At 38.8% G+C, this 16,529-nt stretch overlaps 1 protein-coding gene across 1 annotated transcript; it reads left to right on the forward strand.

Moving 5' to 3' along the window:
* Nucleotides 1-1,833: 1,833 nt before the first annotated feature.
* LOC141131669 (zinc finger MYM-type protein 1-like) lies at nt 1,834-3,573 on the forward strand. The gene has a single exon (XM_073619255.1). The coding sequence runs from the start codon at nt 1,834-1,836 to the stop codon at nt 3,571-3,573; it is 1,740 nt and encodes a 579-aa protein (XP_073475356.1).
* The last annotated feature ends 12,956 nt before the right edge of the window (nt 3,574-16,529 follow it).

Genomic DNA, 16,529 nt, shown 5'->3' on the forward strand with positions numbered 1-16,529 from the left:
ATTCCACAAAGGAAATGGGGACAACTTGGCAAGCGACATTTTGTATGTATTAATCACGATTTACTCTTGTAAAATGCTGACAACCAGAAAATAGATTTTTATACTGTATATTACTTTTATCTTTTTCTAATAGTATTTTATGTGCAACATACCATCAACATTAAAGTTTTTTATGGAATTGCACCACCGAAACGCATGTCAACAACAACAATGCATTCGAATATGCAACAACAAAACAGGTAAAAATCTCTCTCTCCTTGTCTTCTCTCTCCTTGTCTTCTCTCTCTCCTTGTCTTCTCTCTCTCCTTGTCTTCTCTCTTTCTTTGCCTTTTTCTCCCCTGTGACCTGTCGGATCATGTATGGTGCAGGTGGTACATAATCATTTGAGTCGAGCAAGCATGGTGGTGGGAGTGCCAGTGGGACCCTATTTCAATTGTAAATGCCCAATTGAGGTTTCATGTAGTTTAGAGCAACCACCGTTAGCACTACTTACTGCTAGCCTAGCGCATTCACTTTTACATCTATACTATTAATATTTTGAGGCCAACACAGCCCTGCCCTGCTGCCTGTTATGTTTTAACATGATTCATGTTACAGTCAGATAATAAATTGCTGATGCTAGCAACACCTTGGCAATGCCACTGATTCGTTTAGGCTATAATAAAATGTATTTGTCATCTAGGAGAATTAAAAACCTCCCAACCCTGTATGTGGTTTGTATATTGCATAATGTTTTTGGCCAAACACAATGCAGCTGTTGACAGCTTTCTGCTTTCCCTTCATTAGAAGTTGGTCAGGCTGACTTGATGGGCACTGGTAAGGCTGAGCCTGAATGGAAGAGACACCAAAGAGGCAAAACCCCCCTATGACAACAGGTAAGTAGACAAAAAATTCTAAATAAAAAATATATTTTCCAAAAAATGACACTTCATTTGCAATTTTCAATAGTTTTGCCATAAAGATTTCAAGTTTTTCAATAAAAGTAATCTGGAGCATGGAGACTGTCTGTCAGAAGGGTTTATTAATGTAAAAATCTGTCATGTGAGGTCACGGTGTTGACACTACCAGTAGAAAAGTTTCTAACAATTCATAAGTTTCAACTGACACCTCATTTATTTAAACTGGCTCACTGTAGGACAGTGATTTTTACCCTTGGCCACCCAGATGTTTTGGAACGACATTTCCCACGATGCTTGAATACACTGCAGAATATGCGCATCATGGGAAATGTCGTTCCAAAACATCTGGGGTGCCAAGGTTCTTGAGACCAGACGGTCTATGAGACCACTCTCATAGCTGAGACCAGAGTAATAAATTCGAAATAATTTCTTCATAGGATATGGATATCAGAATTTTTTTCAGCAAAAAAGGGTCAAAAGCATCAGGAGAAGCTGAGCCTGAGTCTCAGGAAGAAGCCGTGAGCACGGATCAAATTTCAGAATGTGATGACAGTATTTTACTTGCAGAGGAAGGCACTTCTAGTACCACAACAGATACAGAAGTGGGTGATGGATCCATTGCTATGACTGCAGTTTGTGATGTTACTGATCTAGATGTGGATAGTGGTTCTATGCAGCCTAAACTAAAGCAATATCCATATGAAATGTTTGGTTCACAAAAGCGATCATTCCAATTTCACTGGTTTGAAAAATATAATTGGCTAGAATATTCATGTACGAAAAATACTGCATTTTGTTTTGCTTGTCGAAATTTTGCCCCAAAAGGCAAGAGGCACAATCTGGATGCATTATTAACACACAAGGTTTTAAAAATTGGAAACTTGCTTTAGATTCCTTTAAGGAGCATGAAAGAAGTGCTCTTCACAAGTCTAGCATGTTGGCATGGGCAGCTTGTAAAGATGCTAAACTGCGTGGAAATGTTGTAGAACAAATAGAAAAAGCTACTGAACTCCAAATTCGAGAAAGGCGAGAATATCTAGAACGAATAGTTGCAACCACAGTGCTTCTTGCCAAGCAGGGCATATCATTTCGAGGTCATTTAGAAGGAGAAGGAAGCCTAAATAGAGGCAATTTTAAACAGTGCTTAAATTATTTACGTAAATTTGATCCTTTCCTTCAAAAGTACAAGCCTCCAGGCAATGCTACGTACACTTCAACTTCATCACAAAATGATCTCATACAGTGCTGTTCAGAAGAAGTAACAAGTACAATTGTTAGCCAGTTAAAGAAATCTGGAATGTATGCCATAATGGCAGACGAAGCAAGGGATAAAAGAAAAGAGCAACTTGCTATCTGTGTACGCTTTGTTGAACCTGACACAAGTGCTGTAAAAGAACATTTTCTGGGATTTTGTGAACTGAAAGATTTAAGTGCAAATTCAATAACAGAATCTTTGGAAGATTGCCTCACAGTTAATGGTTTAGCCAATGTCCTCTGTGTTGCTCAAACGTACAATGGAGCTGCAGTTATGAGTGGCGTAATTGGTGGTGTACAAGCAAAGTTTCAGAAAAAACATCCTGAAGCTATTTATGTTCACTGTTATTCCCATGAACTAAACCTTGTACTCTGCTATACCTGTAAAGCAATCCCAGAGGCTTCAGATTTTTTTCAAACATTAGAAAACCTTTATACTTTTTTTAGTGTTTCTTTTACACAGCATCAAAAGTTCATTGATGTTCAGGCGCAACTTGGACTAAAAGAAACAGAACTAGTACAGCTCTCAGAGACACGTTGGTCTTGCCAGATACGTTCCATTACTGCCCTAATACGCAACTTTACAGCTGTTGTGCAGTGTCTTAAAGAGGAGAAATCTGCCATAGCCACTGGCTTGTTGATTAAATTGCGCAGGTTATCAATGCGTTACTGCCTTTTTGCATTTAAATTGTTACTGGGTACTACAGAAGGTTTCCATAAGTTGCTTCAGAAGGAAAACCTAGATTTGTCTACTGCATTAGAGTATAAAAAAGATGTTTGTACTTCATTAAGATCTGTAAGAACCAATGTCAAATCAAGAGATATACTTCAAAAAGCTGTTTCTTTGTTTGACACTGACACTGAGAATCCACAAACATCCAGGCAAATTAAAAAAACAAAAATGATGGAAGACTTTGTGTACGAAGCCAGACCAATACCACGTGATCATTTGTCAAGTGAAGATGATCTTAGAACAAAAATCTTTTACCCTTGCTTGGACCGAATGCTCTCTAAACTTGACCATCGTTTCTCAAGTATTAAAGAAAATTTGGTCAAGGGCATTGAGGCATGCAACCCACTTTCTTCATCTTTTCTATCAGAAGACATAAAGGCACTTGCACAACATTACAAAATTGATCTGCACTATGAAGAAGTAGTTGTTGCTAAAAACTTCTTTGAACGCAAAAAACAGGAAGGTGTGGTACTAACAGTACAGCACATTTGCAAACTTTTGGATCCTTTAATGTTTCCAACGGTTAAAAAAATCATGCAAATTATCCTAACAATTCCTGTGAGCAGCTGCTCTTGCGAAAGATCATGTAGTGCTTTGAGACGTCTTCATACATGGCTCAGAGGTACAATGGGGCAAGCAAGGCTTCATCATCTTGCAGTTCTTTCCAATGAAAAGGGCGTTTTGTAATCGTTGTCTGATGAATGTGTAATTGATCATTTTGGTAACAAACAATCACAAAGGCATACCTTGGTTCTCTCAAGAGATTAACCATTACAAGCACTTCAGCTGCCTCAGTAAATTGAATTTGCTCCTGGCTGAAACTAATATTCTAAACTATACCTATAGTAGGGGTAGGGTAGCTCAAGAATAATAGGGCGTACACACGGTCGGACTTTGATCGGACATTCCGACAACAAAATCCTAGGATTTTTTCCCACAGATGTTGGCTCAAACTTGTCTTGCATACACACGGTCACACAAACTTGTCGGAAAATCGGATCGTTCTAAACGCGGTGACGTAAAACATGTACGTCGGGACTATAAACGGGGCAGTGGCCAATAGCTTTCATCTCTTTATTTATTCTGAGCATGCGTGGCACTTTGTCCGTCGGATTTGTGTACACACGATCGGAATTTCCGACAACTTTTTGTTGTCGGAAAATTTTATCTCCTGCTCTCCAACTTTGTGTGTCGGAAAATCCGATGGAAAATGTCCGATGGAGCCCACACACAGTCGGAATTTCCGACAACACGCTCCGATCAGACATTTTCCATTGGAAAATCCGACCGTGTGTACAGGGCATAACAGTTAATGGTGGTTGGCTGTTTGGGATGCTGTGTACAGTATCTCACAAAATAAGTACCCATACACCTCACATTTTTGTAAATATTTTATTATAGCTTTTCATGTGACAACACTGAAGAAATTACACTTTGCTACAATTGAAAGTAAAAGTAGTGAGTGTACGGCTTGTATAACAGTGTAAATTTGCTGTCCCCTCAAAATAACTCAACACACAGCCATTAATGTCTAAACCGCTGGCAACAAAAATGAGTTTACCCCTAAGTGCAAATGTCAACATTGGGTCCAAAGTCTTAATATTTTGTGTGGTCACCAATTTCTCGCACTGCTTTAACCCTCTTGTGCATGGGAGTTCACTGGAGCTTCAAGGTTGCTACTGGAGTCCTCTGGCTCTTCCACTCCTCCATGACGACATCACGAAGCGGAGCTGTTGAATGTTTGATACCTTCCGCTCCTCCACTTGCAGTTTGAGGATGCCCCAACGATGCTCAATCTGGTTTAGGTCTGGAGATATGCTTGGCCAGTCCATCACCTTTAAACTCATAAGTCTATTTCCCAAAAACAACCCTTGGATATGACGCTGAGAACGTGCACTCTGACTCAACTTCTTTGGTCGACCATTGGCGAGGCCTGATCTGAGTTTAACCTGTCCTGCTAAACTGCTGTATGTTCTTGGCCACCATGCTTCGGCTCAGTTTCAGGTTATTGGCAATCTTGGAGCCAAGGCCATCTTTATAGAGATCCTCAGTTCTTTCCCATGAGGTGCCACCGTGGCATGTATTTAGATCTTCCAGTATCAGAGCGATAACACCAAGTTTCACACCTGAGACCTTGTTGTAACACTAGCGACTAACGAATCACATGAAACTGGGAGGGAAAATGGCTAATTTGGCCCAATTTACCCCCCAATTTGGGGGGTATACTCTTGCCAGCAGTTTAGACCTTAATGGCTGTGTGTTGAGTTATTTTGAGGGGACAGCAAATTTACACTGTTATACAAGGCGTACACTCACAAATTGTAGCAAACTGACATTTCTTCAGTGTTGTCAGATGAAAAGATAGAATGAAAGATTTACAAAAATGTGAGGGGTGTACTCTTGTGAGATGCTATATGTACCCCTTTATTGCAAAATTATTTCCTACAGTAAGACAATGTCTGAACAAGTACAATTGTTAGTGAATTTAATCGAATGTATGCCATAGTAGCAGACAAAGCAAGGAAGGGATAAAAGAAGGCAGCAACTTTGTATCTATGCAAGCAATGTTCAACCTGACACAAGTGCTGTCAAATCTTTCAGTTCACAAAATCCCAGGAAATGTTCTAAGTGCAGATCCAATAATAGAAAATCTTCAAAAGATTCTCTGGCGTGTCACTTGTGTAGACAATCTCTTCTCTGTCTTACTCAGACATCAAAAATTAGTTACTGAAAATGGAATATTGTAATACTATACTACAGTTTAAAAATGATGGCACTTTACAGTACAGATTGTTTACTATATGGTTAACGAGTTGTAATATTTGTAGTTTTACAACTACAACAAATTGTTTGCACTTTTATTTAAAGTTTTAAACTGGTGTATTTTCAACTCATAAAGCAACTTGCACTTTTTTTTTTTTTTTTGTTTTGTTTTTCAAGAAACTCCAAATTGTAGTGAACCAAAATACAAATGGCAAAGATCAAGCCATGGATACTACTAGTACTACAGTCGATTTTGGAGAATTTCTCCATATTGGTTATTTTTACCTCCATTTAGCATTTTGATCTTTGCTATCGTTTGGAGTTCATTGAATAAACCACTGTTATGTGTTAAATGAGTGTTATAACAAGTGTCTTAAATATCGACTAAGAAACCCATGCCATGTTTAGGGTATTCTCTCCTTCCAGTATACCTCTATGAGTCTGACCCTAAAAGTGGGATAGTTCTATCTATACTATAGTCTATAGGCACCAAAATAACTTTAGCTTAATGAACCATTTTTTGTGTATTAATCCTGCCCCTGCAATCTGTCTCACTGCTCAATTCTCTGCCATTTAGCTGTTAAATCACTGAATTTTTTTATGTTTTTGTTTTTCAGCCTAGTCATAACCCTGCCTTGTGTGACTAACACAGCCTCCTTAAAATGTTGCTGTCAAGAGACATCTAATGTTTAGACTTCCTTTACTGCACATTGGGGTTGATTTTCTAAAACTAGAGAGTGCAAAATGTGGTGCATCTGTGCATAGTAACCAATCAGCTTCCAGGTGGTATTGTGAAAGCTGAACTTTCTAAGCTGAAGTTAGAAGCTGATTGGCTACCGTGCACAGCTGCACCAGATTTTGCACTCTACTGTTTGGTGTTTAAAAGTTATCTCCTGCACTGTAATTTGCCTTTAGGAGACACCTCCCGTATCGTATGTGCTTAAGGTTAAATTTACAGAGGAGATTAAAAACCTCTACAGTGAGCAAATTCTGATGGAAAATTAAACCCTTTTTTTTTCATGGCTGTGTCAGTCACATCCAGGGGAGGTGTAACTAGGGCTGCCTGCATCCATTCAAAGGACAGAAACAAAAGTGTTTCAACGCCTAAATGGCAGAGAAACTAAAGGTGTATGGGTGGGGTGGTCTATACACAAATGGATTAAGCTAATTTTGTTGCCTCTTACCTATAGTATCCCTTTTAGTAGTGAATGGACGTGTGTAAACTGCCTTTTATGGATAGTTTTGGGCTTCAAGATTTTAAACTGATGCTTATTTCACATCAGTCAGTACCTTGTACTTTTTTGGTTGTCTTTTTCACTAAACTCAAAATTCTAGTGAACCAGAACCAAAAAGGCAAAGATCAAGCTAAAATTGCCAAGCTATGGCTACAAGGCGAGTTTGATAATTTCTCCATATTAGCTATTTTTACCTGCATTTTGCTCTTTGCTTATAGTTTGGCATTTATTGAATAAACCCGTTATGTGTTATTTTCTCCTTCCAGTCTACCTCTATGACCCTTGGGCCTGGTTCACACCTATGCATTTTTATTGTTTTTTTGCATTTTGCAGATTTGCGCTACAGTCCATTTAACATTGTTTCCAATGAAGCACACTCTGTAGTGCAAATATGCAAAAAGCACTAAAAATGCATAGGTGTGAATCAGGCCTAAACGTGGGATAGTTCTACAATATTTAAAAATATACTATAGGCACCAAAATAACTTTAGCTTAATGAAGCAGTTTTGGTGTATGAATCATGCCCCTGCAATCCTACATGCAGTCTCACGGCTCAATTCTCTGCCATTTAGCAGTTAACTAACAGATTTTTTATTTTTTTGTCTTTCGGCCTGACTGAGCCTAGTCATGCCTTGTGTCAGTCACTCACACTGCCTCCCTAAAATTTTGCTGTCAAGAGACATCCAATGTTTAGAATTCCTTTACTGTACATTGGGGTTGATTTTCTAAAACTAGAGAGTGAAAAATGTGGTGCATCTGTGCATAGTAACCAATCAGCTTCCAGGTGGTATTGTGAAAGCTGAACTGAACAAGCTGAAGTTGGAAGCTGATTGGCTACTGTGCCCAGCTGCACCACCAGATTTTGCACTCTGTTTTGTGTTTACAATTTATCATCTGATTCATGCACTGTAATTTGCCTGTAGGAGCCACCTCCTGTATGTCATGTGCTTAAGGTTCAATTTACAGAGGACTCAGAGGAGATTAAAAACCTCTACAGTGAGCAAATTCTTATGGGAAAATTAAACCCTTTTTTCATGGCTGTGTGAGTTGTCAGTCACATCCTGGGGACGAGGTTTAACTAGGGCTGCCTCACCTGCATCCATTCCATGGACAGAAACAAAAGTGATTAAACGCCTAAATGGCAGAGAAACTAAAGGTGTATGGTCTATACACAAACTGATTGAGCTAGTTTTGTTGTCGATTACTTGTAGTATCCCTTCTAGTAGCGAATTGATGTGTGTAAGCTGCATTTTATGGGTAGTTTTTGAATTTTATATTTAAACAGATGTGTATTTCACATCAGTGAGTACCTTGCACTTTTAAGTAGTGAATTGATGTGTGTAACCTGCATCTGTTTGTATTGGATGTTGATAACTTTGTTTTAAGTATAATAAAAATACAACTTATTAATACATTTTGTATGCTTTTTTTTTTTTACTTGAGACAAGTTGATAGTCTGAATTTACTCTTCTGCCAATGTGTTTTGGTGTGCGCATTGCACAAAGGGGATGTGTGTGCGCAGTGCCCAAGCATATATTCTATTTTGCTCCCTGTATAAGATTACTACTGATTTAAACATAGGTTTATATAATACTCGTCGTAGGTGAGGTCAGTGTATGTCAGTTAGCCAGGTCAGTGTAGTGTATGTATGTCAGTTAGGTAAGGTGAGGTCAGTGTATGTATGTCTCTACTGTCCATCAGTGTATGTATGTCAGGTAGGTGTAGTGGAGATTTGTAAGTTCTGTATATAATTGTATTGTATTTTGTATGTATTTCACACTGTCCTCACTGTGCACACAGCACTAATAATGTTTTTAGTAAATGTTTACATTCTTTCGAGTCCTGATTAGAATTAGCCTGCCTATGTAACGCCCCTTGTTACCATAAATGTACAATTGTAATATTAATGTGATACCTACGTAATCATGTGCATAAAAACCTTCAATTGCGTCATAATAAAGCAGAACAGTAATTTGGAAAGATGCTGAGCGTATCTTTTGTGTCTGTTCCCTACTGCAGTAGTTATTAATTTGGAACCACTAATCAATATGAGGATAGGAGTTGCCTATCATCAATTTAACTGAGTCAGCATGGCGAGCTTTGCCTTAGGAGGGGATTCCAGGTGACCCTGAGTATCCAAAACGAGGAGCTTGAGACAATCCGGGAATTTCTGATAATCAGCCGGCTGAGGTAAGCCTTTTGCTTACATTTGAGTTATCAGACTTCCTTGATCGGTAAGGCATTTTCAGGACAAAGGGTACCTATTTTACTCCCCTTAATCGAACTGTATTGATTGGTGGTTATATGTTATGTTGTCCCTGTCTATTGTCCATCGGAGTGTTATAGATAAGAAAGGGAAGAATAGTACTGTTCACAGGTATATGTAGTAAATCTGCTAGATAAAGTAGTTTAGAAGCAAGAGGGTATAGGCACACATAGAGAAGAGAGAAGACTGGCCAGTCATTATGGGCATTGAATTAAGTAAGGGAATGATGGGTAAGAGACCCTCAAAAATGCCCAGCGCAAGAGGAGCGCTATATATGAACCGAAGGTGTGGTTCCGCCTATACTGAGCCCCTAGATTAATGGTTAGAGTGGACATGGATCCACAATGAGTAACTGGGTTACCAAAGTCCACAGGGACTAAGAATCATGCAGAGTAAACAGCTAGAGAAACAGCTATCTATGTGAGCAGGATGGATCAAGGGTGACATTAACACTAGACAGAAAGGGACATTTTCATGTTAAGTGGTGGGATGAATTTGGGGTCAGGCACTACAACTAGTAAAAATCAGAAACAGAGAAATGAGAGGTAAAACAGAATACTTTATATGTTGTCAGAGAGAGAAGATGGGATGAGCACTCTGGCTGCCCGTCTGATCATAGAAGCTAGATATAAAAGATAGCTGAACAAAATAAGGAAAGCAGAATTTAGGCAGGGAAATATTAATGAGAGTTAAAATGTAAGTGATTTTAAGAGATATTGGTGTATGTGTGTGCGAATGCTGGGACCTTTAGTTCTATTTCTTGTGTGTGTCACGTACGCAGATGTGACCCCCTCCTTTGTGCTCTCATGAAAGAATGTGACTGGGATGAGAGGTCAGTGATAAGCTGGAAGGACACCATGCCAATTCCAGTTTTTTAGACAAAACATTTATAACAAAATGTGCCGGGTTAACAAATCTAATGGTAAACAATGTGATCACAATTATTTTGAATCTGTTTTCCAAACATGGTAAAATGAAGGTTACATTTAACCATGTATTACACAAATTGAATATCCTTTGATAGTGGAAACAGTGCATTTAAAAAAGGGAAATTAAGTAAAATTAAGTAATAATGAGTATTCATTTCTAATATGAGTTTAACAATTTTATTAATAATATAGATATATTGAAACTGGTTTAGGCAACCTTTGGTTGGAAATGAAATCCAGGTTATTGGGGAAAAAATGGGATTAGTTTAGATTAAGATAACAATTTGGTAATTTTACATTTATTCAATAAGCCCTTATTGAGAGAAAAAAAGATTAAGATGAGGTTGTTATTTGTAATACAGCTGCCATAATATTTAACAAAGCCAAGATGGATGGCTTTCTGGTCCATCATACAGATTGTTGATCCTTTTGTTTTATTTATTTTTATTTTTGAAATCCAAAGCAGAATGTGTGGATTGTGAAATGATGTGCCCCTTTTCCTTGTAAGTACAGTGGTATAAGCAGAAGAATATTTTAGATTTATGGGCATCTCTCCATGACCGCAGGGTATTGTTATAATTTATTATAATATTGCCAGGAAGAAGTTGACTTTTGAAACATGAAACTGGAGTTCTTACACAAACAGTGTAATAGAAAACAAGCCATTGTAATATATTTATGCAAGCTGGACCCAGTAATGAAGGGTTCATCCCGACATATCAGAGCTGTAGCTTTTATGCAAAGGTGCTATTAGACAAAGTTAGATATTGTTTTGGTCAAACATTTAATTTTTAATGGTCCGACATTCTGCGCAGCAAATATACAGCTAACTAAATGTTTGCCTAATGAAAGGTTTAAAATATGAGTTTGTTTATGTACAAATCTAACAATGAAAAATGTGTACATTTGAATCCAGCCACCTTATTGCCTCTATTGGAGGAGGCTGGAGACAAAGGAAGACACATGTGTTAAATTGATGTGGGAATCAGCTGCTGTGAGCCCAGTGCAGGACACACTCCCTGAAGACCTAGATATTACATTTTTTGTAGATTTGAGTATGCAGTTTATCACCCAGAAGGATACTCTGTATTCAAAGTCATTGGATCCTTTTTCCCCAGCTCAAGAAGCAGAGCTCCATGTTTTAGCAAAGCCTGTGAGCTATAGAAAGAGTGTATATTTATATAGATAGCTGAGATATAGAGAGCTTTTGGTTCCATTTAAAGGGCCAGAAGTTTGTTTTTACTTCTGGAGGTAAACCAACCAAGCATGTCAAGTTAATTTGATTGGCTGTTTTCAGCCTTCCAGGTTCTTGCTGAGGTAGCCATATTAACTTTCACACATGGAAGCAGACCAGGTGACTAAGGATGCTGTATTACAGCCCTGGACACTTGATGGGTCTGTGCAACTCACAGATTCCACCCTAGTTCTGGCCCAGTATAGCTGGGATTAATAATTCAACTTTAAGGACCCCAGAACGAGAAGAACAAGTGGTCCACAGGGGGCAGCTTCTTATGAAACAGGACTTTGGAAAAGGTGATCATTTATGTCTGCCACCCACTCTTTTCCCTCCAGCTTGACACATGGACCGTGTCATCAGTCACAAGCAGTTATGGCTGCCTTAGTAAAAGAGCGTGGGATAGAGCCAGGGATCACGACAGTTGTTTTTATAACATACCACTTCTTGTTTTACCTGTTACCAAAGGTGTTACCAAAAGCTGAACATCCCTTCCAGAGATCACAAAAAAGATATATCCAGATGCCCAAGTTAGGATCTTACGAGTATGCATTTTGTCTGTATGGACATGTTTTTTGGATGTCCAGTGGAAAACGCTACTGCAAAGGCCACAGTAAAAAGTGTTATCAGAAGTAGTTTGTAAGTACAGAGTGCCAGAGAGTACAGAGAGTAACAGAAGAAATCATTTTTTATAGGAGAGTCCTTACTAGAAGTTTTGAGGTTTTATTTTTACACTCCCTACTGTTTACAATGTAGCGGACAAAGTAGAGTAAGAAACTAGAAAACTTTTGCCTAAATGTTTTCTTATATTTTATCAAGCCTCTAAGGGGGATGTTGGACTCTCTCCCTATGGGATTTTGTTTGGGAGTGTGTTACTCACTTGCTTATATTTTGTCTCAGCAGCTGAAGTCCTCCATTCGGATCTCACAGAGAATGTTGCTGATCTTTTATGGTTTTTTGACAAACTCATTTATGTGTTTTCTCCCCAATTCCAGATCCTAAAAGTTTGGAAGGATCTAAAACTAAAGCCAGGTGACTTGTGGATTGTTAAGAGACATTTATATATAAGGAAATGTTTTGAGACTCAATACAGCATCTATTTCATGTACAGTTTTTGCAGAACTTGAAGGAAAAGTCACCTGGATCCACACCAGACACTGCAAAAATGACTAAATTAAAGAAATCTCTGTGTTTGATTTGTTTCCCTCTTGTGATCACAGTCTAGGGTACTTTTTGATTATATATATTTGAAAAGTAGTTTAGCCATGTTGAAGTCATATTTGTCTTTTGTACGTCTTCCATTTGATGTAGAATTGTCTGTGTTTACATATGCTGATAAGTCAGCATGCCAACAATTCAGCTAGAAAGCCATTCTGGCCACAGGAGTGTACAGCCAGTACTCTGTAAATATGTCTTATCAATCATTTGTTTTTCACAATGAAAATCATTTGGTAATGAAAAAGTTGCTCAGCTATTATTTTCTCCACAATGGAGTTTTTGCCTCTTTGGCCAGGACTACCTCCACCTAAGCGTGTGGAGGTTCCAGGTTAAAGGTGATAGCAGGTATGGTTAGTGATCAAAATATTGATCAAAAGAGGGGAGACTGTAATGGAAATTTGTAAGTTCTGTATATAATTGTATTGTATTTTGTATGTATTGCACACTGCCCTCACTGTGCACACAGCGCTAATAATGTTTTCAGTAAATGTTTACATCCTTTTGAGTCCTGATTAGAATTAGCCTGCCTATGTAACGCCCCTTGTTACCATAAATGTACAATTGTAATATTAATGTGATACCTACGTAATCATGTGCATAAAAACCTTCAATTGCGTCATAATAAAGCAGAACAGTAATTTGGAAAGATGCTGAGCGTATCTTTTGTGTCTGTTCCCTACTGCAGTAGTTATTAATTTGGAACCACTAATCAATATGAGGATAGGAGTTGCCTATCATCAATTTAACCGAGTCATAGGTGAGGTCAGTGTAATGGTCAGTGTGTCAGTTAGGTGAGTTTAGTGCCCATCATTGATGGGCAGCACTGGTAAGCCAGGCAGCAACCAGCAAGTTAGCTTACCCCCCAACACACAACCCCACCACCCAGCCAAAAACACCCGCGACATGACCACCCCGGATCCCCCCATGGTGCCACCATCGGCCTTCGGACTGAAGCCCCTGGTCTTTTTGACACCTAGCAACGCCCCTGATGCTGTGGCTGGATAGCACAGGCAAACTCACTAAAAAGAAGAAATGATGCCCTGCCTGAGGACTGACTACCACGTCCACCTTTGCCTGTGGACACATTTGTTGCTGGCCCCCTTACAGTGCCAAGGGAACATCTGCCTCTCCTTGTTGTCCTCCCAGACATTATTAGGAGGGAGGGGGCGGTGCTTATAAGCAAATGTAAAGAAGAAGTTGAAATCTGTACGTAGATGCACTTTAATCATTGTAAAGAGGTGTTTGGTGCACTTTAATTTGAGTACTCACACTACACAGACCCACTCCATGGATACACTCTAATATACTGCAATATAATGCGCCAAATGTACAGTGATGCACAGAACTATATGGTGTTAAACTGGCAGTAATGCACACAAAACAATATGGCATTTAACTGACAGTAACGAACACAGAACTATATGGTGTTAAACTGGCAGTAACACACACAGAACTATATGGCGTTAAACGGGCAGTAACACACACAGAACTATATGGCGTTAAACTGGCAGTAACGCAAACAGAACTATATGGCGTTAAACTGGCAGAAAAGCACGCAAAGCTATATGGCGTTAAACTGGCAGTAACGCACACAGAACTACATGGCGTTAAACTGGCAGTAATGCACGCAAAACAATATGGCGTTAAACTGGCAGTATCGCACACACAACTATATGCCGTTAAAATGGCAATAACACACACAAAACTATATGGCGTTAAACTGGCAGTAACCCACACAGAACTATATGGCGTTAAACTAGCAGTAACGCACACAGAACTATATGGCGTTAAACTGGCAGTAAAGGATGCAAAACTATATGGTGCTAAATTGGCAGTAACGCACACAGAAGTAAATGGCGTTAAACTGGCAGTAACGCTCACAAAACGATATGGCATTAAACTGGCAGTAACGCACACAGAACTATATGGCGTTAAACTGGCAGTAACGCACTTAAAACTATATGGTGTTAAACTGGCAGTAACGCATACAGAAGTAAATGGTGTTAAACTGGCAGTAACGCACACAAAACTATATGGTGATAAACTGTCAGTAATGCACACAGAAGTAAATGGTGTTAAACTGGCAGTAACGCACACAGAACTATATGGCATTAAACTGGCAGTAACACACGCAAAACTATGTGGCGTTAAACTGGCAGTAACGCATGCAAAACTATATGGTGTTAAACTGGCAGTAACGCACACAGAAGTAAAAAGGCGTTAAACTGGCAGTAATGCACAAAACTATATGGCGTTAAACTGGCAGTAACGCACACAAAACGATATGGAGTTAAATTGGCAGTAACACAATCAAATAGACGGTGTTCACCGTCACTACACTGACGCTATCTCAACTGTACCTACTCTAGCTATACATTAATGTAAAGATTACTGACACAATCTCACTACACTACACTGAAATTATATGAGTTGTCCCTACTCTACACTAATGTATGTATGAATGACACGGTCTCACTACAGTACAGTGAAACTATGTGAGCTGTCCCTACTCTAGCTACACTCTATGCAAAGCTGAATGATGGTCCTCCTTACTACACTCACACTATCCCTAGACTGACACTAAACTAATATTCTACACTGACAATTGAAGCAAAATAGCACAGTATAGCACACTAACTAACTAATAGCACCGTACAGAGCCCTGTTCTATCTCTCTCCACGCTGAAATCACACTGAAAATGGCTGCCATTGAAAGAATACTTTTTTACTGTGGGACGAGAATGAGTCATGATTGGATAAAGTCATGATGACAGTGTCCAATCATGACTCTGACAGTGCTCTGTGCCCTGTTTGGCTGAACCTTTCACTGCTTCAGCCAATCAGGACTTGCAATGCACTGTTCAGCGCCACAATGCATTGTGGTCAGTTCAGGGGCCTGAACAAACGGTCGAACGACTGAACATTGAAAGTTCTGCCCAAACTTATGCTCGGGCCGAACCGATCACCCACCCCCTCTCTCTAACTATGGGGTAGGTGCTTGTACTATAAGAAGACAAAGATTTCTGTCTCCTCTTGTCACAGAACAGCGATCTGCCTTGTTTACATAGGCAGACCGCCATTCTGGCTGCCTCAGGCATTTTTTTTTTACTATAGCCATTTTTTCATACTCAAAATATGTTGAAGTCATACCCTATAGCCCCAAAAGGACAGAGCTTAAAAGCAGTAATAATATATATATATATATATATATATATATATATATATATATATATATATATATATACAGTATATATAAATTTTTCATTTTCTTTTTTATTCTTTAGTGGCACAAATTACTATTTAGGTATCATCTAAGCTTCTAGGCATGGTAGCAGGATCTTTAGGTGGTGTTGGCTGCTGGTACCAATGGTGATGGCAGTGTCTGGCATCAGGACCATGTGATTAAAAACTATGGGACCTCACTCTTAATTTTTATTATTGTCAACTTCTAAATGCATTCAGGTGATACTCCAGTGCTCTTTTTTTGAAAAATGCCACCTGCTGTAATAATTAAAAAAAAATTGTGTTGAAGGCTGGGCAGCAGACAATCTATATGGAAAACTGAGCTTGTCAGGTTATTGATCCAACCTGTTGACCCAACAGCCCATGAAATCAATAGTTGTGGGTTTGAGGATTTGCTGCCTATTCATCTCTCTACATAGAATACAGTGACCAATGACGGCAAGCCTTGGCACCCCAGATGCTTTTGGAACTACATTTCCCACTATGCTCAACTACACTGCAGAGTGCATGAGCATCATGGGAAATGTATTTTCAAAACATCTGGGGTGTCAAGGTTCGCCATCACTGGAATAGACCGATAAAACAGAAATTCAATTGTTAATTAAAATTATAATCCACATCAAAAATATGAATTCTATTTTTTTTTTATTTAAGATGATAAAGGATAAAACTGTGGATGAACAAATAATAAAAGAATGTTTTCAGGTGTATCATTTTATTCATGTGTTATTCAGTATAAGCATTTATTTGCTTTA

This window comes from Aquarana catesbeiana, linkage group LG01 (assembly GCF_042186555.1).
Source record: "Aquarana catesbeiana isolate 2022-GZ linkage group LG01, ASM4218655v1, whole genome shotgun sequence".
Lineage (NCBI taxonomy): Eukaryota > Metazoa > Chordata > Amphibia > Anura > Ranidae > Aquarana > Aquarana catesbeiana.

What these genes read in the sequence shown, in the direction of transcription:
- LOC141131669 (XM_073619255.1), top strand. Translation starts at nt 1,834, where the DNA reads ATGTTGGCATGGGCAGCTTGTAAAGATGCTAAACTGCGTGGAAATGTT.